Source organism: Rhododendron vialii, chromosome 2a (assembly GCF_030253575.1).
Source record: "Rhododendron vialii isolate Sample 1 chromosome 2a, ASM3025357v1".
In the NCBI taxonomy this organism is placed as follows: Eukaryota; Viridiplantae; Streptophyta; class Magnoliopsida; order Ericales; family Ericaceae; genus Rhododendron; species Rhododendron vialii.
Window position 1 is genome coordinate 3,492,640 of NC_080558.1, and position 22,005 is coordinate 3,514,644.

At 37.3% G+C, this 22,005-nt stretch overlaps 2 protein-coding genes across 3 annotated transcripts; one reads left to right on the forward strand and one right to left on the reverse strand.

The window, feature by feature from the left end:
* Positions 1-7,446: 7,446 nt before the first annotated feature.
* Positions 7,447-12,090, reverse strand: LOC131316810 (GDP-mannose 3,5-epimerase 2-like). Of its 2 annotated transcripts, none has more exons than XM_058346258.1 (7): positions 11,822-12,090; positions 10,133-10,543; positions 9,400-9,496; positions 9,170-9,299; positions 8,942-9,074; positions 8,092-8,299; positions 7,447-7,858 (listed from the first exon to the last, which is right to left on the reverse strand). In XM_058346258.1, the coding sequence occupies exons 2-7, from the start codon at positions 10,540-10,542 to the stop codon at positions 7,703-7,705; spliced, it is 1,134 nt and encodes a 377-aa protein (XP_058202241.1). In that variant the 5' UTR covers position 10,543; positions 11,822-12,090; the 3' UTR covers positions 7,447-7,702. The 2 variants fall into 2 exon arrangements, with proteins under 2 accessions (XP_058202241.1, XP_058202240.1); XM_058346257.1 differs by having other exon boundaries at positions 10,133-10,551; positions 11,822-11,975.
* Positions 12,091-16,924: 4,834 nt separating this feature from the next.
* Positions 16,925-21,789, forward strand: LOC131316811 (armadillo repeat-containing protein LFR-like). The gene is made up of 8 exons (XM_058346259.1): positions 16,925-17,141; positions 18,728-18,897; positions 18,998-19,137; positions 19,248-19,504; positions 20,105-20,210; positions 20,351-20,489; positions 20,582-20,709; positions 21,371-21,789. The coding sequence occupies exons 1-8, from the start codon at positions 16,973-16,975 to the stop codon at positions 21,624-21,626; spliced, it is 1,365 nt and encodes a 454-aa protein (XP_058202242.1). The 5' UTR covers positions 16,925-16,972; the 3' UTR covers positions 21,627-21,789.
* Positions 21,790-22,005: the final 216 nt, after the last annotated feature.

The window sequence follows — 22,005 nt, forward strand, 5'->3', positions numbered from 1 at the left end:
TACCGGACGACCGATTCGAGCCGTCCAAAAATTCTAAAAAAAAATCGAGGGGGCTAACGCAGGAATCAACGGCATCCGATGTGTGTAGGGTGCTTGATCTAAACACCCTATTTTTTGTGTATATACGTAGCACCCTACACACATCAGATGCCATTGATTCCCGCATCAGCCCCCTCAAATTTTTTTTTAAAATTTTTGGACGGCTCGGATCGGCCGTTCGGTGGCCAAAGACGGGCCAATGTGGCCGTCTCTACGGCGCCGATCGGTACTCATAGCAGTACTCGTTCCATATATGCTTCATCTTTTTTTAAAGGAAATGCTGAGGGCACCGATGAATTGGGGTACATATGTAATGTACATACACCATATGGAATCCACTATGAATTGCACACAACTGATTAGATCCGTTGGTAAATTCTAAAATATTTTTATAAGTGCCCCTTAACTTTTGAATGAAAAAGTTAGAAGATTGAACAATTATTTACAAATTTTCAATTGAGCTGATATTTTACGAAACACTTGAAAAAAGTATTTTAAAATTTATCAACGGATCCAATCATTTGTTTGAGACTCGTAGTGAGCCCCATATGCCCCTAGTAGGACCCACATGACATTTGTACACTGTATGTACCCCACGGTACCAATAGCAGGTCTCGGATGGACCGTGTTGTAGAAATCAAAAACTCTATTCACAGACTATTAGTGCACATATTTTATTGTGAGATCCATCATGGGTTTCATACAAATGAATCGAGTCGTTCATTAAATGTAAAATATTTTTTTAAGGGTTTAGGCAAAAAATCAGCTAAATCAGATATCTATATATGCTCGATTCAATCGTCTAACTTTTCATTCAGATTTCAGGATAATAAAAAGTTAGACGATTGGATTGAGCATCTATAGGTATCGGATTGTTGAGTTGATTTTTTATGTAGACCCTCGAAAAAATGTTTTAAATTTAATAAACGGCTCAAATTATTTGTTTGGAATCCATGATGGATCCCACAATAAAATCTGTGCACAAATTACCTGTGTGTAGCAGGGTTCTGTAGAAATTGAGAGTAGGCGATGACACCCTAGAGCTCATGTTTACAATATGACATGTTTGCTTTGCTATAACAAAACCCGCGATGTGTATTTTTTTATTTTTAATAATATATAACTCAGGTGTATAAGTAGCTTATACGCACCTCAGCAAATTGTAAGGGGTCAATCACGCCGCCCACTTGCGTGGGAGTAATTATTTTTTGAATTACAAATGATGTATTGTTAAAGTATCCTCATTGTAATAAGTAAATGAGTGTGGATAAACAAATTTAATAAAAATACTCAAAAAATACCCCACATTGTAATAAACAAAGTTACAAATCTTTTAGCAAAAAATCAAATTTCACACATTTCATAACCAAACTTAACAACTTTTACTAATAATCAAAACTCAATAATCAAACTTAATAACTGAACTCAAAACTCAATAACTCAAAAACACCCCACATTGGAATTGTTTCATTGAGATGAATAATTTGGTGTAGTCAGGTGCGTGATTGAAATTCGTTTGCGATTGGACAAATGTGCATTGTGTATTGTGGGAGTTTTTTTGTTAGAGATGCAAAAATAACTAAGAGCATTCACAGTGGAATAAGCAAAACAAAAAATTGTTAAAGTTAGTAATGTTGGATCAAAAAAATGCTCACATTGGAATAACCAAACCTAGCAACCTCTTAACAACTCATTAAATTTTGGCTCTTCAATAATCAAAGCTAGCAATATTTTGTCAATAAACAAATTTTATCTCTCAATCAAGTATACCAATATTACACAAAGACCTTCTCTCTACCATTCTCTCTCTCTCTCTCTCTCACAACAATGTTTTCAAAAAATAATTTTAAAAAACTGTAATTTTCAATTTTTTTCAGAAACTTTTTTTTTTTTTTTTACAAAAAACAATTTTTTCAAAAATTTTAAAAACTATAAGTAAATAAAGTTTGTTTTCAAAAATCTGTTTTTCAAATTTCAAAACTCTTTTATAGAAAATTATTTTTTACACAAAATCTGTTTTTAAAAAACTGTATTTATAGTCTTTAAAATTTCAAAACTATTTGTGAACATAGTTTGTTTTTTGAAAAAACTTTTTTTTTTAACTGTTTCTAACATAAACTGTTTTTTTTCCCCCTTCAAAAATCGCTTTTACAAAAAAAAAAGCGTGGAATGAAGGAAAAAAGTTTGGAGGGCCCATTGGTTTTGATTATGGGCAAAAAATAACCAATGTGGTATTTGACATTGCTAACTTTAGCAACATCTAAATAGATAATCAAAATTTGATGTGGCATGTTTTGATTATTCACATTTTCTTATTCCACTGCTGATGCTCTAATGTGGAGGTAGATGTTGTTAAGTTTGATTATGGACTAAATGGATAATCAAATGCTGACGTGACACATTTTGGTTATTGGTTTTGATTATTACCATTGCGAATGCTCTTAGAGAATAACCTATCTCGTAAAGCAGAAAATAAATACGTAAAAAAAATGCTCTTAAAGAATAACTTATCTCGTAAAGCAGAAAATAAATACGTAAAAAATAAGAACGTTGATGGAACGGGAACTTTATATATCCAAAATACAACACTGTCTCAGTTGTTAGGTGATACGTGGTTCATTTTTGTCATTTTCTATTCTTCTTGAAATGCAAACGAAAACAGAAAAAATAAAAAAAGAACTCACCGGGAAGTACAACGGTTAATTTTAAATTGTTAGTATTAAAATTAGTCGTCTAAATTGAATGCCACGTAAGAGTTGTAAATTTGTAATTAGCCTCGATCAGGGGAAAAAAATTAGCCCAAAAAGAACTGCGTTATTTGGGCCCAAGCAATCCAATCTTACAAGCCAATTTTTTATAGTAGAGAGATAAGACTCAATCGTACAAAAACAGTTGGTCAAGTTTTTTTTGGTCATACAGTTTACAACAGCGGGATGGTGTTAATATGTTAGTCAACGCCGGGGGGTTCAGAGGCTATTTATAGTCCTGAACCCCAAATTTGCTCTCCGTTAGACTCGAACTCAGATCAGCATTGGAGAGAGAAATGAGACAACAAATTTGACAAGCTTGGTCAAGTTACTACGTATATAATATGAGTAACTGAGTGGAAGACACATAAACGAATAAGGGCAAAGCAGTCATTTGGAAACAAAAAAATCTTGTACAATCACAAATAAATTTAGCATCCCTAAGACTTTTGATAAAGTCATTAAAAGCAACTTAATTCAATAGATCCAAACGAGAAGAACATTTATTGGCACAAATAATGGAGCCCAAGCATGGATTTTTTGCAAGGATGAAACCCACCAGGCATAGTCTAGCCTTACGCATTTTTTCCTTTTGCTTTTAGTATTAAGGAATTACTTGGGATATACGTGTAGAGCGTTGAAATGCGAGTGAGCTTCAGAGTGCATCGTGTAAGACCGATATGCATCGAACAGCTCAGGACACAGTCCGGACATTTGTTTCTGTAAGGTTCGAACGAGAGTTCGAACATGAAAATCAATTTGCAATATGACACGTTCCTCTAAGCCAGGTTTTTATTTATTCGAACGAATTAGAAAATGCTCAAAACATAAGGGGGGGCTTGATTAGATGCTACGTATTGTATTACCGAAGCAAACAAAGTTTGTGCAGAAAACCTGGTCACGGATTAAATGACATAACCTGGTCAAATGTTGCTTAATTAAGAGGTCATTTACATTGGCACAACACCCAATGGCGTCCAAAAATGATCACGGCTTACACGGGCAACTTGATCCTGCAGGCCGTGCTTGATGTTGGTTATAGTTTTTAACGGGATCGGTAACGAGATGGGATTGAGGTTGAGATTGGTAAGAACAGGTATTAGTAGTGACCGCGTCTTTGTTTGATTCTCCGCCGGATTGGATGACGAGATTGATAATAACGCGTTTGTTTTGCACCTATAGGAGAAGATTAACAATTTGGTCATCAAGCTTCAAAGGAGTGTGTAAATTTGTTCCACGTCAACATGATAGGATTGAAAGTCCAATCTGCCCCTCTGTAACGGGCGACAAACATGGCCTTAAATGCCTCCAAGGATGCCCTTTTCATCTTTAGAGCATCTCCAATCTCCAACCCCTTTTTCGCTCGGCGAAAGTCAGCAATGTTATTGTAGTTAATGAGATTTGAACTCCGTTCAAACACAAACAACTCTTTTACCAAACAAATCATGTACCTTACCAGAGAGCAGCAGGAGCCAAAAGTGCAGGTGAAAAAACCCAGAAGGACAGGCTAATCAAGCACCACAGACTATGATTATTCAGGTTATCAGGCACCATATCCGTAGGTTTTGTTGTAGCAGTGATCCAGTACAATTTATACCCTCGTACAGAAAACCTTGTGATTACAACCTTCAATGACAGTGATGATATTGCAAGAAAAAAGGAAACTGTACCCATGTGTTCAATCCTGCATTATGAAAATGTAATTTTCTTCTGCCTCAGAAAATGGCCATCTGAAGCCTGAGAGTCAGAGATGGCCTCAGAGCAAAGGTACCATATTAGGCATAGGCTATTACTTTCACAAAGAAAAGAACCTTACATGAATTCAATGTGCAAATATCCTAGGGCAACCAAAGAGGGCTTATAGGGGTGGCTGAATGAGGAAATAGGGATCATTTTTACAGACAAGCAACCATTTAAGATGTTTTTTTTTACAGCTCATAGAGAAATTCAGATGAGATAACCTCTTTTCTTTTTTGGGTCCAAAAAATGGAAGTCTAGTTAAGGTACCCAGAAGCCTCCCACAGAGTATTGCCCGTCATACCACATCATTATCTACAGGGGATTCTATTGCACCTACATCGGGGCTGAAACTGAAGACTCATGCGTAAGAATGGTGTTAAGAGTGAGTTTAACCTCAACAAGAGGCTACGGGGACTCCAATCTGGGTCCTGTCTAATCCGAGTTTGCATAGCAAACCAACCCCTAATTGGTCAGATGAGATAGCATCACAAATTTAAAAGCCAGCAAAACCATCAAACACAACAAATTGTACTAGTAGGAAAAGTCAATTCATGTTTTTTAAAAACCTCAAGATTGAAGCTTTTCACTTGGCATTGGGATTGGTAGCTAAGCAATAGAGATTCCCCTAATCCTAATTCCCATAGGTCATCCGAAACCATCGGCAAGTGGGCAGGGCCTTATATCCAGCTAACAAGAAAGGATACAGAACAAGTAACCCATAAAATGTTTGGGTAAATTATATACAATATATCTATAGTTGCAAGTTGCAACAACGAGATTCCACTTTGATCCCTGTAGTTTCAATTTGATCAACTTGAATCTTGTACTTTCCTTGCAGTTTAAATGTAGTCAGGCGGACATCTTTCGCTGATGTCTCTCAAAAAGAATTGGCCGCATGAGTCGCAATGTAGTTTTTGCGTTGGTATTCGCATGAGTCACACTGTAGTTTTTGCATCAGAATAATATGTGAAGATGACTTGAGGGACCACATTGAGAAGGAAACCAACGCGTATGCTTCAAATTGTTTTTTTGGGCTCTTTCCTGCTTGATTGGTTTGATTAAGATCCAAATTAGATAGCCCTCGATTGACAAACTCTTAAGCTATTACCTACTGACTCACCCCTTCCCAGGAAAAAAACAAGGACTGGTTAAGAACAAGTTGGTTGATGATATAATCCTAATCTATAAGTCAATTCCTAACCTCAGAATAAATCAACTTAATTCAGTTAATACATTATTATATCCCGAGATTAAGCTACGTTATTATAGGGTGGATTACAAGGGAGGTATCTACTGAATTATTATCTACTCTCTGAAATAATTATCTAATCTCTGAGCAAGTACAGAAGAGAATTTATTAGTCCTAATCATGTCAATACTATGGCATTACTTATGTTGGACTTTTTACCATTAATTTTGATATCCTATGATTAAGTTAGTCAGCTGAGCTCCTCATGGGTTTAGTTGGGTTGGTGAGAAAATGTTCAAAAAAAGAAGAAACCTTGTAGTCATACGAGTCACAACCACTTTCTAGGCAACCAAACAGGGAGGGAGGGTTTTATTCTCTCATAACAGTAACTAGTTCCACCTTTCATGATGTCAGATAATTCACTGCTAAGTGATTTCAATAGACCTTCTAACTACAAAATAAAAAAGGCAATCGGAAATCCAAAGTGAAAGTCACTGAGCACAGAAATCTCAGTCATACAACTTACAACCACTTTCTAGGCAACCAAACAGAAGATGGTTTCCTTTGTCTTATTGTGATCAGATCTTAGCCCCAAAATTTCATGTTATGTTATATGTCACTAGTGCAAAATGGTAGGAAGACATAAACAGTGAAAAAGAAAGAGGATACGGCCGCAGTAATGAAACACCTGATGTTGGTGAACAAATCACACCAAGTCATTCTTCAATAAAAGGGGTATAAGCATAACTCACGGCGGTTGATCCAAACAATAAGATTGTACGGGCAGAAGTTCAACAATACAACGTTTAGCTAACTTCTGTCGTCTATAAAGGATGCTAAATCAAAATTCTATGTGGAAGTTCCAAGGCAATTTTTGTCTAACACTCTACCATGGTTAAAAGTAGATGAAACTTTTCGTCTGAGATTTTTTTTATAGGACACAAACTTTTTTCGTTTTTCTCTGAATCACCAATCTAAGTGACAAAATGAAGCTTGAAACTTTTGCATATCTTCCTTCCAACAAACCTCATCACTGTCGCCGTAGATTGTGTTTGCTGCGGCTTTTCCACTGCAACTTCTAATTTTTTGGGCACGACTTATGCCCTCTGTTTACGGGTAAAAAAAACTCTAAATAACAGAAAATAGAGATTCTTAAAAGACTATATGTTGATTTTTTCTACTTTCTGCTTTTGAATTAAGCAGCCTCTACCATAAGTTCCACCTCTTAAGGCAGTTAAGCCAGGCCAGTGAATTTTTTAAGACCTGTTTCTCTGTGGGCCAGCAATTCAAGCCCTCCTAAAAAATATTGCTAGAAATTAATAGGGATGATCCATCAAACACAGCCCAATAATTAAGGTAGACTTGCTTATGTTCCACAATATAACAATTTTCATGCCTAGCCCTCCTTCAAAGGTGGTGAGCTTTTGTCAAGCCCAACAATTCAGCCCAATAGAAGTTTTGTTGTTGAAAATGCTAATAAGATGAATACCACACTTGGACACATATCCATACCCCTAATCCGAGCTCATGTACAATAATTGATTTGAGTTTTAATTTAACTATTATGAGGAACAGGAACTTATTATGCCTATGAAAATACTATTGATTTGAGACTGAATTTAACTGCTACAATGCTTCTCTGGAATGACTTACAAAAAGGCTTTCATCAAAATGTGATAAAAGGATCGAGGCAAGAGCAAAAACTGAGAAGAGACAATGATGCATAACAAATAGATGAAGTGGACAAGATATATTATTCGAACAGCAAATCACCATACAACAGAAGCCCACTCTCCAAGAAACTAGAAGCTACACATAACAAGGGCATCGTAGCACAAATGCCACTAGTTTTGCAGAATAAAGCAATAGCATATTGCAATCTAAACCATAACCAAATGCATAAATACCACTCTAGAAAAACACGGTGGCGAATGACTATAAAACCTGGCTCCTTCTGCACTAAATGAACTGCCTGGCGTTGCCCACTTCATTCTTTGCCATCAGCAGCACGAAGAGAGCCCAGCTGAACGGGAGCTTGTGTTCCCACGACTTTTGATGACCCATAAACTGACAAATCAATGCCCTTAGCCTTCTCTTTCTCAATCTGTTCCTTGATCCAAAAGTATGTGATCCTTAGGCCATCCTGTGAACATCAGATGTATGTGGATATTATAGTGAGTCAGTTATTTGGTAATGTAAGTTAGACTGAAATACAGAACTTCCAAGTTGAGTAATTCATCGAACAAAGGAAACTTCCCAGTAACTCGCAGGGAAAAAATCAATATGTGGCTTCGATTCCCATGTCTCTGATTTTTTTTTTTTTTGCACTTTTCTGTGTTCCTATATTTATTCTTCTGAATTACTGCAAAGATTTACCTTTAATCTCATAGTAGGGGCCCAACCAAGCTTCTCTTTTATCAGAGTGTTGTCTGAGTTTCGACCACGCACACCCTCTGGACCGGGAATGTGGTGGATTGGCAGCTTCTTGTCTTCGAAGCTTAGAACAATCTCAGCCATCTCATTCATGCTAACCATTTCGTCACTTCCGATATTCACTGGCTCTCTGAAGTCTGACTTTGTCAATCTGACCACAGAGCCCGTGTCAAAAACACGAATCAACAAGAATGCAGGGCCTAATGTAACACCGGAACGAAGTTGGCTGAAGCCAATTTTAGATCCAAAATCATGTCATAATGAAACACATATAAAGAAAACTAAGGATCTGTGCTCAATTCTCATATGACTACCATGGACCTATAGCCCAAGTGGCGTATGAAGAAATTCTTTCATGCATGAGATAGGAGAACGAAATGCCGATAAAATATTGGTTCAATGACTCGGAGTATCCTTCCCTAAAGAAACATGGAACTTGACATTATTACTAGAAAGTAATATACATGCAAGACAACCCTCAAAAAAGATATCTGAACCTTCAAGGTGAGTTAAGCGAACTTCCTCAGTTGAAGGGGAAGTCTTATTTGATTGGAATACAGGCTACCTATATCATGCATCTTGTGGGATAAAAGCACATCAACGTACATGCTTCAGCCAGTTTTCCAACAGCAAGTGTTATCATTTCAGTTTGAAAAAGAGTTGAGAGTTTCACAATTTAACAAGACCAAGTAACACCAAATTTGTCCATCCCTCTACATGATTTCAATTCTAACAAAAGACCATATTGGTTGAACTTCAACTCGGAATTGTTTTGTCTAATAGATGATTTTACCTCAGTACACCTTCGACACATTCATCAATGAAGGTGAAAGATCGAGTTTGAAGCCCATCTCCCCACATCTCAAACCTTTCACTTGAGGTAAGGGCCTTCCTACAGAAAGCAGCAGGGGCTTTCTCCCTCCCACCTGCATCCACCAAATGATTCAAATCATAAGCAAAACATATATTAACAGCAAAGCCCATTTTAAAAAATAAGAATAAAGTTACGATCTAAGATTACCTTTCCAGGTTCCAAAGGGTCCATAGATGTTATGAAATCGTCCAATCCGACACTCGATCCCAAAGTCCTTGGTGTAGTGCTTGCATAATTCCTCAGTAGCCAGCTTCTCTAAGCCATAAGCATCTTGCGGCTAAATACAAGCAAAGAACAATATCATCAATTTCTATGTATTAGAAAAACTAAATTCACATATTCAGTGCAGAAATGGTTCACTAGGTATGAGGAAAAACCTCTGCAGGCCAAGCATCAGACTCCTTCAGGCTCACATTTGTAGTTTCCAATTGTTTAAATTCAGGGTAAATACAAGCACTAGAAGCATAAAAGAACCTGCACACATAAATAAACAGATCAATATTCAGACAACTCTATTTATGTATAAATTAATCCGACAACAGTACCCAAAAACAATTGTAAATTTGTAAGCAAGAATAGATTCTGCAAAATTTCTACAGAAGCACCAACTTTGAGCATTGTTTCCTCAATATTTCGAGTCAGAATGTCCAATGAATTCCCATGACAAAGTTAAATGTTTCTACTTGAGAGGTGGTTTTGTTCGACTCTTTTCTATTGTTTATCGGCAATCAAGGAACTGTATCACTTTACACCAGGAAATAACAGTGGCCATTCTTTTGAGATGACAGTGAGGAATAGCATGTGTGGAGTTGAAGCCGACGAGGTGCATGAACGCATTAATGTGTTTTCCCTCCCTAGTGCTATAGTTTTATCTGAACTAGAGATGTTCTTGTATACAATCACCTCAATTCAAATATGACTCATGATAAAAGAAAAAGATGTATTACAATGATGAGAAGTTGAGAACAACAATCCAATACCATTACTTACCACACAAAAAAACAATAGCACAGAAAGGATTGGTAAATGTCCAATGAAGCACATTAATCAGAAAATAAGATATGAACAAACAAGAATACGCAATGAATTCAGCAAGTTGAAGGAACAAACCTCTTAACTGCATTCACCCTAGCTGCTTCAAGCATGTTAAAGCTGATCATTGTGTTGTTATACATAATGACCGAGTGGTTGGACTGAATGAATCCCATACCTCCCATATCAGCAGCAAGATTGAATACATGATCAACTCTAGTAGTGACTTTCAAGCAGTTATCCATCACCCTTAGATCAACAAGATGAAATTCATGACAAAACATTTCCTCAGTCATGTGCTCGTTTTTCTTCCAGTCTGAAGCAATGATATAATGCCCCTCACTCTTTAATCGCCTCGCAATGTGTGAGGCAATGAATCCACCGGCTCCGGTTATGGAAATGCGGAGCTTCTCTGAAGGCCAGTAGGGTTCCCTTTCGAGGTTTTCATAGGTGAATTCCCCATAGTTAGTTTCACCAGTGCTTCCCATTCTGCAAACCTCATCATAGAGAATAACTAAGTGTTGTATAACATACAACAAAATGTGAAACTAGTCCGGTATTAGATGCATGAGGTGGTTAGAGGGGCACAACTAGAATGCTGTCAAAGTTACATAAGTAATTCCGACTTTTCCACATGGAGGTTCCGTTTGGCTACACGTGGATTTCTATTGAAGGGGTTTGACATAAACAGCTTAAGTCGTTCTCTAGTATGCATATGGATTACGTCGAGTTTGGAAGCTTTATCCTGATCGATTTGAAATGACTATTACTAGGAGCGATTTGAAATCCATTGTAGTTGCGCAATGAAACTACTAAAACTTATGTTCTCCCATGTCTCTACCTCTAATTCATCCAAGGACGGATCTAGGATTTTAACTTTGGGGTGGATCACCCTAATAATTTCCTGATTATATTATACTTCAGTAAAACATAAGTTTAGCCAAATGGAGCAATGATTGGAGAGAGAGAGGGAAGGAAATGAGAGTAATAATTTGAGAGAAAACTTATAGGGAACCGTGCGCAGAGGGAAGGGTTAATTTTAGAGACCCATAACAACCACAATCAAAAGTTTCAATTTTTTTTTTTTTTGGGTATATAAGTTTCCAAATTTTTGGGAGTACATGAGGAGAAATGTCTGAAGGATAATTTGGATGAAAAAAACAAAATCCACACATACTCTTTCCATAGTCCATAAAGCACAGGAACGGTATAGAAGCAAAACAAAAGGGGAGAATTAAAGCATACACAAAATCCTCAAAGCTAGAAAAGCACAATGCTTTTAAAACAATCCAGTATTTGTGTAAGAAGCTAAAACAAACTCTATGAATTCAGACCGAGGTTGTAGTAAAATTAGAGAACAGAAACCTAAGAAAAATAAAAAGGGGTAAAAACAGGGGAAGGAAAATTGGATGTACAGACCAATTACTTCTGCCTACACAAATTACATGGAAATCACATAAAGAATGAGTCACCACTTTAATTTAAGATCCACCAAAATATGCACTAAAATTATTATATACAGATATATACCACGTAGATTTATCCAATTATCAAGAAACAGAGCAGACATGAATGTGACACCTTAAACTCCACAAAAACATTAATCTAAACGAAACCCAGCAGAGATAATAACCAAAATTTAAACATATGCAAACCCCGAATCAGAACCATGAATGAACTTTGTAATAATTATTGAGAATGATTAATGATAAAAAGAACAGGAACAAAAATCAGAGCTCGGAAGCAAGGAGTTAGGAATTCAATTACCTTATAAAGGTTAATTTCGCGAGCTATATATACCGCTTTTCTGTAGTATTTCTCTCGCTCGTCGAGAGAATTGCCTTGCCTCCACAGATCTTTGCTCGAAAGACTTTGGAGGGGAAAGTGCTATATATAGAGCTACTGAGCGAGTGCATCGCTTTATCCTTTTCGTCTTTTTTATCATTTCTTTTTGGGTAATTTTCACTCACATTCCGTAAGGATTGTTTTAATGATTGATATGATCTTCATGCATGAAAAATAATTATAAATCCCATGCGATGTCAATAAGCTAGAAGTGTCTTATATAGAGAAATTCCCCTATTTTTATAATAAAATAAATAATAAAAATCATTTAATTTCTAATTATTTGATCCAAAACTAATAAATTTGACATTTATGACAAAAACGATGCTTTTGAGTAGTAAAAAATAAATAGTTATTATTATTTTTTCCTTTCTGTGAAAACAACTCGTTCAATAGGTAGAAGAAAATTATTTTTATTCAAAATAAGTGAGAGTAGATAATTTTTTATATAACTTGTTTTTATAAAAAATGATGAGTTTTTAGATACAAGTCACCTTCTAGCTCATTACTTCCGGGGCATACAATTGTTGATTGCGAGTGTCGGTGAAATGCACATAGAAATCATAGGAGGTATGTTGATATTTCTCATACATGTTATTAAGGTAAACCTTGGGCGTGTAAATGAAATTTATCATTTCTCTCCTCTTCTTTTTTCATTTCATTTTCATTGGTTCTCTTATTATTATTATTTTTATTTTTGTCCTTTTCACATTTATGTGACCAGGAAAATGGAAATCTTTGGGCCTTGTTGGTCGACGAGGCCAAATTGAAGATCTCTGTTTAGATTTTTGGGTAAACTATTGCTAGTAAAATAATAGCTTTTATAAAATGGAAGCCATATGATCCACATTGAGATTTAAAAGTAGTACTAATGTCTAATGAGATTAAATAAAAGAGCTGCGGTTATCAAATTGAAATGGTCTACGACAAGGTCATGCTAAAGAATGAACCGAAGGATATTGAGATACTTTAATCAAAAAAACAAAGGATTTTGAGGTACGTCTTGTGATGAGTCTGCCCACAAAGTCGGACGGACTAATCTATCCTTTTGAATTATCAAAAGTGAACGTGGGTGCTTTGTTGTGCTAAAAACTGTGAGACCCATTCGGGCCCATTAACCTAATCCAACTCGTTTTGTTTAGATCGTCAATTTGATAAAACATGCATAAAATCACATCAATTAAACATACGTAGCTACTTTAATGAAAGATGTTGATATCGAACTTCTTTTGACGAATAGGATTTTGGGAATAAAAACGAGTTTCGTCCATGTGGTTACTATTATATGCAATTAGCAAGATTTTTGCAAGTTTTGTTCAAACTAATGGTCCCAGGAATAGGCCATAATGGTCCCACAGCAGGAACCCCAAGTCTATCAAAAGTATATTATAGATTTAAATCTTTTCTCCCCCGCCACCCTTGTTTCATGCATAATTTATTCACTCTGTAACTGCATCAATTGTTGCTACTTCAATTAAGAATCTGGCTTGCCTGCAGTCCAATTTTAAAAACTGAATTGCAAAGGTAGGGTTCAAGTGATCGCAACCGTTGAATGGTATTTATAATGGTTCAAATTTGTTTTCATATCTGATGATTTTTCGTAAATAGACAAGTGCTTATCCTCTATGAGATTATATGTTCGAAACACACAGAGGTTAAACATTCCAAACCTTGCGATCGCTGGTGTATTTGTCTGATCGTTAACTTTAAAGCCTCGAAATCAGTCTAAGGTACATGAAAATTGGACCACATATCTTTTCTTTTTCTTTTTCTTTTTTTTTAAAAAAACTACTACAAAAAACCAATCACATGAACTCTAAGTCTCTAAATAAGGTTTTCCTTGATTATGGGGGTATAGGGGGCCCTGAGGTCGTATTCAAATTTCAAGTTGTAAAATGACTAAACAGTCACTTTTATGGTCAAAGAGAATTATATACCATCTCCGTACCATAATGTTTGTCCGGTCTGTAAAACGGTAACGTAAAAATAATACAATCTTTGCAAGAAAAACTCCAAATTTTTTTTCAAAAATTCACTAGATATCAATGAGTTCTTTAAATTTATGAAAAAAAAGATTGAATTTTTTCTTGAAAGAAATGCATTATTTTTAAGTTCTTGTTTTGCGGACCGGACAAACATTCTGGGACGGAGGTAGTAATTAACTATATCTATATGTGGTTTTCCAATATGTGCATGACAATCCATGAATCCTACCAAATACCATAGTCTTCGACTTCGAATATTCAAGCCATAGCTAAAGAATTCATGCTACATTTTTTGACTAAATCGTCCAAATATTAATTTATTTGGAAGTTTTAAATTGTTTTTTGTTCCCTTTGTGATCATCTAGTGCTACGTACACGCAAGGCTTTTCTCCTTATATATAGATATTGCATATACAAATACAGACGTATATGTGTGTGAGATTTGCTAGTAGGCTGCCCGGACATGCTACTAAAATACTAGCAGAGGAACCTTCTTGCTTTGTATGGATCCCTACACTTAGTTGTAATCGACATGACAAAGGTTGCTTCATACAACAAGACGTCGACACAGGCGCTCCCTGCAGAAGTAGGACCGACGAAACGGCTAGATTAAGACCAATCTAGGTCCAGGCAATAGAGAATCTTAATGGACCCCTAACTCAAACCCGCAATAAACAATAAGCACAGCTCTGGAAAAAAAAAAAAAACAACAACAACAACTACGAAACAACTGAATAAGAGAACAGCTCTCTCCTTTCGGAATAAACACCAACTGGTTGATTCACCCATGGCTCTCGAAGAGCTACACGCCTCCTCTGTCGGATCGAGTCGTTGAAGCCGAACAAACCAAGCCCAGAACCAGGACAAACGCAGCCTAATAGACTGGATTCGAGCTGCTATCGGAACACCCCCAACAGCAGCGCCACAGCTACCCTCGCTGGAAACCCCCAAGAAGCACCACCGACACAGCCGACGACCACCGCAAACCTCATTTCGACCACCCACCAAACCCTAACCAACTTATCTTGATCTATTTATTCCTCGTGTTGTACTTACTACGGAGTAAAATAAATTTCAGCAATTTCTCACTCCCTCCAATCTGTGTGGTACTCGTATAGACCACATGGATTCATCTTGTTCTCTTGCACATTTGCGACTGCTGTGTGGACACTCCCACCCACTTTTCCAAGTTGCAGCGTTGATTATTAGGGTGGAGGAAAACTCCCTTTCAAATGTTCTGGGACCCATATGACGAGAAAGATTTTGGCCTTGGATCTTGTAAATCCTCGTGGTAGGGGCCACCAATAGAGAAAGAAGTTGCTATATATCAGGATCCGATCTCTTTTATTCCGAAAATCTCTGTACCTTGAAGGATTTCGGTCGTTGAATTATGTGATTTTTTTATTTATGATTCAAAATTCAACGGCTGAAAAATTTCTCTGCACAGACATGAGTTTTCGACACAGAAGATCTTGCCTCTCATGTATATAAGCACTGTACATGTTTGTCCTTCCGATAATTGTCCTTTGGTTGTGGTGGTGGTCCTATATAAGCACCGTACATGTTTGTCCTTCCAATAATTGTCCTTTGGTTGTGGGGTGGGTGGTGGTGTATTTCCTTCCATTGGTTGCAATATGGAAGTTGATAGAAATTTATTCACAGCTCCGCGCAATTGCAGTTGTCCGTTTAGACAATTAATGGTCTGGATTTAAAAAAAAAACTCTCCCAACAAATAATTTTTTTAAAATCTGAACCGTCCGAAGCATTTTTGGACAGACACGATTGAGCGCCATAAAGAGTTTTCCTCATGGAAGTTTTGTCCACTTATCAGCCCATGATAAATGTGCGCGCCAAGGCCCATTGCTACAAACAATCACGTGAAATTCATGATTTACAAATATGAGCTCTGGAGAGATTTACGGTGCTAGGCCATTGAGGCATCATGTCACATTATGTGACACTGCCTTAAATTTATACTCCTTCCGTTCCAATTTGATAGTCCATCTTTCATTTTTTGGGGTGTTCCAAAATGAATCTCCCATTTGGCAAGTCAACACAAAAAAGAGTTCAACTTTCCCCTTTTACCCTTCTTCAAAAAGAACAAAAATGTGTGTGTGAGAGAGATAGAAAGAGAGTTGCATTCAATTTTGAATTCTTGAACTAACTCTTGAAATGCCAGCCAACTTTGCCGCCCAAAACATCTCGGGATTTGTTACTTATTTCTAAGGAAACAACTGGTTTCCATTTAAAGTGTACAAAAACAATTCCAAAATTGAGGGACAAAATTGAAAAGTTAAAAATCTATACATGTAATAATTACACTCTCTTAAAAAGTTGGAATCCCAGAACGGGATTCACAAATTGGAATGGAGGGAGTATATTGTAAGATTTAATATATAATGAATATTTAACCTAATCGCACCAATTTCAACCAAATGTTAAATAAGTGGTGCCCTTGGCTATCTAGCTCAATGCGTGACCCGTTGTGAACTTTAGTCTCGCATTGATTAACTAAATCCGTCAACGCTACGTGTGAGGTATACCATTTAAGACCTAGTGGTTTAGGCGCCGAAAACTGCACAGGGGGCCAATTTGTTACACAATCTGATTCTCAAATTTGCGAACAAGAAAGAAGTCAGTATTCATTCATGCCCTCATGGTCATGGCATAAAAGTAAAAGGTTCTTCCGGGCCAGTCCTATGCGAGTGGATTGCAATTCTTAGGCCAAGAAAAGGGGTTCTTCCGGGTCGGCCGGGCATTATCTCTAAAAGTAACATCTCGGGCCAATCTGTTAAATTCTTCAAGCCCAATCAAAACTCTGCAGTGAACATGGGCTCGCTCCAGTTTCAAATGACCCCGAGATTTGTTTTGTTCTTCCGGGCCGGTACCATTTTGGGCCGACCTACCCTTTGGGCCTTCCAACAATACTACTACAATTGGGCCAGCTTTCTACCCTTTGGGCCTTTCAACAATACTATACAATTGGGCCGACTTTCTGCCCTTTGGGCCTTCCGACAATACTACTATTGATTGAACTCATAGATGCAGGTAATTACGAAACCGCCACAACAAGAATTTTGGGGGAGAGATGCAGAAGCAGCAGGGCAAGCACGGCGGGGGAGCTTCCGCCACTCCGGCGGCGAAGAGGGGACGCGCCACCGTCTCCGGTAACTCCGCCGCCGCAGCATCAGCCGATACCGCGGCGGCGCCTTCATCCCTCCTTGGCCCGTCTCTTCAAGTTCACTCCACCTTCGCCGGTCAGGCCACTACAAAACCCCTAGCTTTTTAAATAGTTGTGTTACTGACATAGGTGCGGATTCAGAAATGTATATTTGTTGGCACGTATCTATGATCAGGGCTGCAAATGATTCACCGAGCCGTTCACGAAGTGCTCATGACTCGAGCTCGGTGAAGGCTCGTTCGAGTTTGATTCATGTGTTTACACGAACGGAACTGAACCTGACATTTAATAGATGATCGAGCTTGAGCCTTACGGTATTTGGTTTGATTAGGCTTGCAAATTCAGAGTATATGGAAAATTTCCATGTATAAACTGGAATATGTATATATATATAAGCTTAAATTGATATATGTACATACTGAAAATTTTACAACTTCGTATATGTATAACCTTTCTATGAACTATGAACTTATCTATCTATATTTCTAATAGTTATAATAATGTTATATTATGTATGAACTTATTTATGTACATAATAAAAAAATTTATTTGCAGCTCTAGGCCTGTGTGCAATCATAAATATATTATCGCTTTGGGTCGTTAAGGCTCATGAACAAGCTTGACTCAAGCTTAGGCCAGCTCAACTTGAGCTCCAGTTTTCAAATTTTCATTGGGCTCGAGCTTGAGTTCCCTAAAAACTTTAGAAACCTGAATATCCTAAAGCTCGGATCGGTTTGTTTTGTTTGCAGCCCTATTTATAATATTGGAATGTTTTCTCATAAGGTAGTAAGTTTCAATCATTACTTTTTATAGGTCATGTTTTATTTTTTTCATTTTTAGGTAAACGCATAAGAAAACCCAGATTTACTTTCGTTATGGTAATAGTGATAGGTTACTGTGATCAATAAAAAGGGATGCATATCACTCTAAGAAGATACCCAATAAATATCCACATACAGGAGTTAGAGTAATTGTATGTGCTAATACAATTACCTAAGGTTACCATGGTGATTACGGAAATTAAACAGGGTCCATGCCCCACAAGGCCCTACATTAATCCTCCCCGGCGCTGCATTTATGTGTGCGTTATGTTTGTATTCATAGATATTAGATACTTGCGTTAGTTTTGAACCTCTTAGGATCAATACATTCTCTGTGCATGTGTATCACATGTATTGCATCTACGATTATCGGTTGGGTAAACACCGTTTCACGAAGACTTTGTGAAAACCCATCAAATGTAGCCAAAAAGTTTTAGTTAGCTATCAGCTGCTTGGTAGCACTGCAGCCTCGTGCATTTCCTTTGATATTTAGTTGAGGTAGTAACTAAACACACTGTTGTAAATGAACCTTTTTTTAAATGATGTGGAAATATAGTAGATCTAACATATGTAATAGCAAAATTTATGAGCTGTCTGTGTGGGCATTTAAGTGCTTTGTCATCTGTTTTACTGTCCCTGCATGGCAATCAGCACATGCTTTTATGCTTAATGCTTGTCATAGTTGATCATGCTTGACAAGTTGATGACTGCTTAATGTTTTGATAACATTGGCATTGTATTGACACTGGTCACGAGATGGTTGTGGGAAGTTTTTAACTTCCTTCGTTGTTTCTTTCTTCTTCATTTTTTTGGGTGTGAAATTTCTTCTTTCTATTACCAGATCAAAATAACAAGAGGATAGTTCTCGCTCTGCAAAGTGGATTAAAGAGTGAGCTGACATGGGCATTGAATGCTTTGACATTGCTTTCGTTCAAAGAGAAGGAGGAAGTGCGCAAAGATGCAACCCCTCTTGCCAAAATACCCGGGTTGCTTGATGCTCTTCTTCAAGTTGTACGTGGCAGTTTTGTCTCTTACTTTTGAAGCTTATTTGTTGTTTGCTGCATTGTGTTCCTTACAGTTTATGTCAGTATAATTTTTATTGATGGACCAGATAGATGATTGGCGAGACATAGCCCAACCGAGGGACTTTCTAAAGACCCAACGGGTGAGATTGTTAGCAAACACTGTTGTGACAGGGTTTGGGAATGAATACGAGGCTTTGAACTCAAATGATGCTGTTTCTAATCCTAGGTGAGCTCCATGTACATTATTGGCTCCTTTAAAGTAAATTTTGAGTCTTGTATACATTACTTGTGCAATGTGGAGTAGATCGTGAATTCAGAATGGTCTTCTGATGGCAGAGTGGTACCTAGTTCTCCTGTTACAGAGGTATCTGTGCAGAAGAATAGGAAGAGAACTCGTCCACCGCTATGGTGGTTAGATGAGGATGGCTTGTTTAATTTGAATGATGAAGGACGTTCAGAGAATCAACAATGTGCTGTTGCTGCTTCAAATATTATCCGCAACTTCTCTTTCATGCCAGAAAATGAAGTCATAATGGCACAGCATCGTCATTTGTTGGAGATGGTCTTTCAGTGCGCTGAGGATCACATTACAGGTGACAAGCTTAATTTTTTGTTAGAATACTTTGTGTTTCTTTTTTCTTTTTTTCTTTTTCTTTTTTTGTTTTTTTCTTTTTCTTTTTTTGTTTTAATAGGTCTGCACATAGAGTATTCAATATATTGTGTGTTATGTTTTCTTTCAATTTTGTTTATATGATGTGGATTTTGGATGCATTAGAATAATATAGCTGATTCAGTGAATTGGGTAGTACATCTTTTCTCTTTGCCACACACCACAGATTGCCAAAAGTATGTGGAAAATGGGTTTGTATTTTTGCCCACATTTGAAAAGAATTATCCCTCCACATTCATCTGATAAAATTGTAATATGGTTCGTATATTTTCAGAAACTCTCCTTCCCAAATCGTCGGAGGGATGTGAACTGTGAAGTGCTTCTTATTTAAATATTTTCAAATATCGTTTATCCTACCACTCCAGCTCGCTGGACTGATCATTACTTGCGCTGTGTAATTTACTTTTATTTCAACACATCCTAGAAAGAAGTACTGTATTTTCTACAAAAATGTACAGGTGTTTAGATCTAGTCATGGGAGTACCGAGTATGTGGTTTTGATACCAATTTCCGGTATTTTCAGAAGATGAGGAACTTGTTACTAATGCCCTCGAGACAGTTGTAAATTTGGCTCCTCTTCTGGATCTTCGAATCTTTAGTTCGTTGAAGCCCTCATTCATCAAAATAACGTAAGAATGTCTCCATCCTATTTGATTGTGCTTCCCTACTATTTCCAACTTCTAAAAATGGAGAATTTATGAAAAGCAAAAAAAGAGAGGAGATTTCTCCAGGATTTGAGAATTTACTCCATTGGCTTTCACCAAACTAGGGGAAAACGAGCCGTCCAAGCCATCATGGGGATGCTGGGATCTTCCGGCAAAGCCTGGCATTGTGCAGCTGCAGAGTTACTTGGGCGTTTGATAATAAATCCTGATAATGAACCTTTCGTCCTTCCTTTTGGCCCACAGGTTTGGTTTCCTTTGCTTATAATCTTGATAATGAACTATAGTGTATAATATATGATCACTGATGCGCTGATACTTTTTGATGGACCATACAGATTTATAAGCGTTTAGTTGAGCTTTTGAGCTTTCCAGCTATAGATGCACAAGCTGCGGCTGTTGGCGCACTTTATAACCTTGCAGAAGTGAACATGGACTGTCGTCTGAAGCTTGCTAGTGAGCGGTGGTGAGATTTTCTTTTAATGTTGTTAGAGTAGGATTGTTAATCGAATGGCTTATTGGGAAATATAGGATTAGAGCATCTCTACTGTTGTAATATTTAGGTGTAGCCGTGCTAAAATAGCACAATGAAGCAAGAGAACTAAGTCCAGCAGCGCAGTGTTTGTTGTGCTAAAAAAGCCCAATTCTGCTTTATGTGCCGAATTTGGCATATGAAATAGCACCAGTAAACCTAGAAATGGTAATTAGCACAGAATGCTATTTTATACTGCACAGTGTTAGTTTCATCGATCATATACTGCTTGAAGGATGAGAATGAGAAAATTTGGTGATGTAGCCGACTCCCATTTATTGAACACACTGCTTAGTTTGGTTTCACATGTTTTATACCAATTACCAAATACTACATTGCTGGAACAGGTTGTACCAAATCTGTATAAAATGCACTTTCGTTGTGCCAAATAGCACAAAATTTACTATACCACAATAGATGGTCTTATGGCTTTTTACTACTTGCAACCTATGAGCTTAATATATAAACTGAAAAAGAAAAGAAAAGAGGGTATTGGGAACCCGGGCTGGAGATGCTTTTGAAATCATGCTTTTAGCTTGCTATAAGTTGCACCCCCATTAGCTGAACCAGTTACACTACGATGAATTAACTACAGGGCAGTTGATCGACTGCTGAAAGTGATCAAGGCACCACATCCAGTGCCAGAAGTGTGCAGGAAAGCAGCAATAATATTGGAGAGCCTCGTCTCGGAACCACAGAACAAGGCCCTGCTTCTAGCTTATGAGAATGCATTTGCAGAGATACTCTTCTCCGATGGAAGGTATTCCGACACATTTGGCAGGATATTGTATGAATTGACCTCTCGACAGGGCAACAAAGTGGTGACTGCCCGTGGTGTATGGGGAATGTAATTGAAACCCTGTCTCATCTGCATCTTTCTCTTTCTAGCTTAGTGGAACTTTGAGTCACGGGATTCAATTGACATTGCACTGCAAAGGTTAACTAGCATGTATTCTTCTGAAGTAATCGACTATTTAAGGATGTATATATACATGGTGGTTTTATTTCCGGTCATGAATGTTTGGAGTTTTGTTCTTAACCTGTGAGAGGAAAGACAGGCAAACTTTTCAAGTGGCTATACAGTATCATGAGATTTGAACAACATTGCTTACACGGCTAGTACTCATATATGACCGTGTCAATCAATAGCCAATTATGAGAATTCAGAGGGTGTATATGTAATCTTCAACACCTGAAGCAGAACTTCCAAATAGACAACTAGACGAGGTG

Coding starts and splice junctions, on each gene's coding strand:
- LOC131316810 (XM_058346258.1), bottom strand. CDS start 10,542: ATGGGAAGCACTGGTGAAACTAACTATGGGGAATTCACCTATGAAAAC. Junction 9,300..9,399: donor CTGATGCTTGGCCTGCAGAG/GTTTTTCCTCAT, acceptor GCTTGTATTTAG/CCGCAAGATGCTTATGGCTT. Junction 7,859..8,091: donor CCCCTACTATGAGATTAAAG/GTAAATCTTTGC, acceptor TGATGTTCACAG/GATGGCCTAAGGATCACATA.
- LOC131316811 (XM_058346259.1), top strand. CDS start 16,973: ATGCAGAAGCAGCAGGGCAAGCACGGCGGGGGAGCTTCCGCCACTCCG. Junction 17,142..18,727: donor AGTTCACTCCACCTTCGCCG/GTCAGGCCACTA, acceptor TTCTATTACCAG/ATCAAAATAACAAGAGGATA. Junction 19,138..19,247: donor GATGCTGTTTCTAATCCTAG/GTGAGCTCCATG, acceptor TTCTGATGGCAG/AGTGGTACCTAGTTCTCCTG.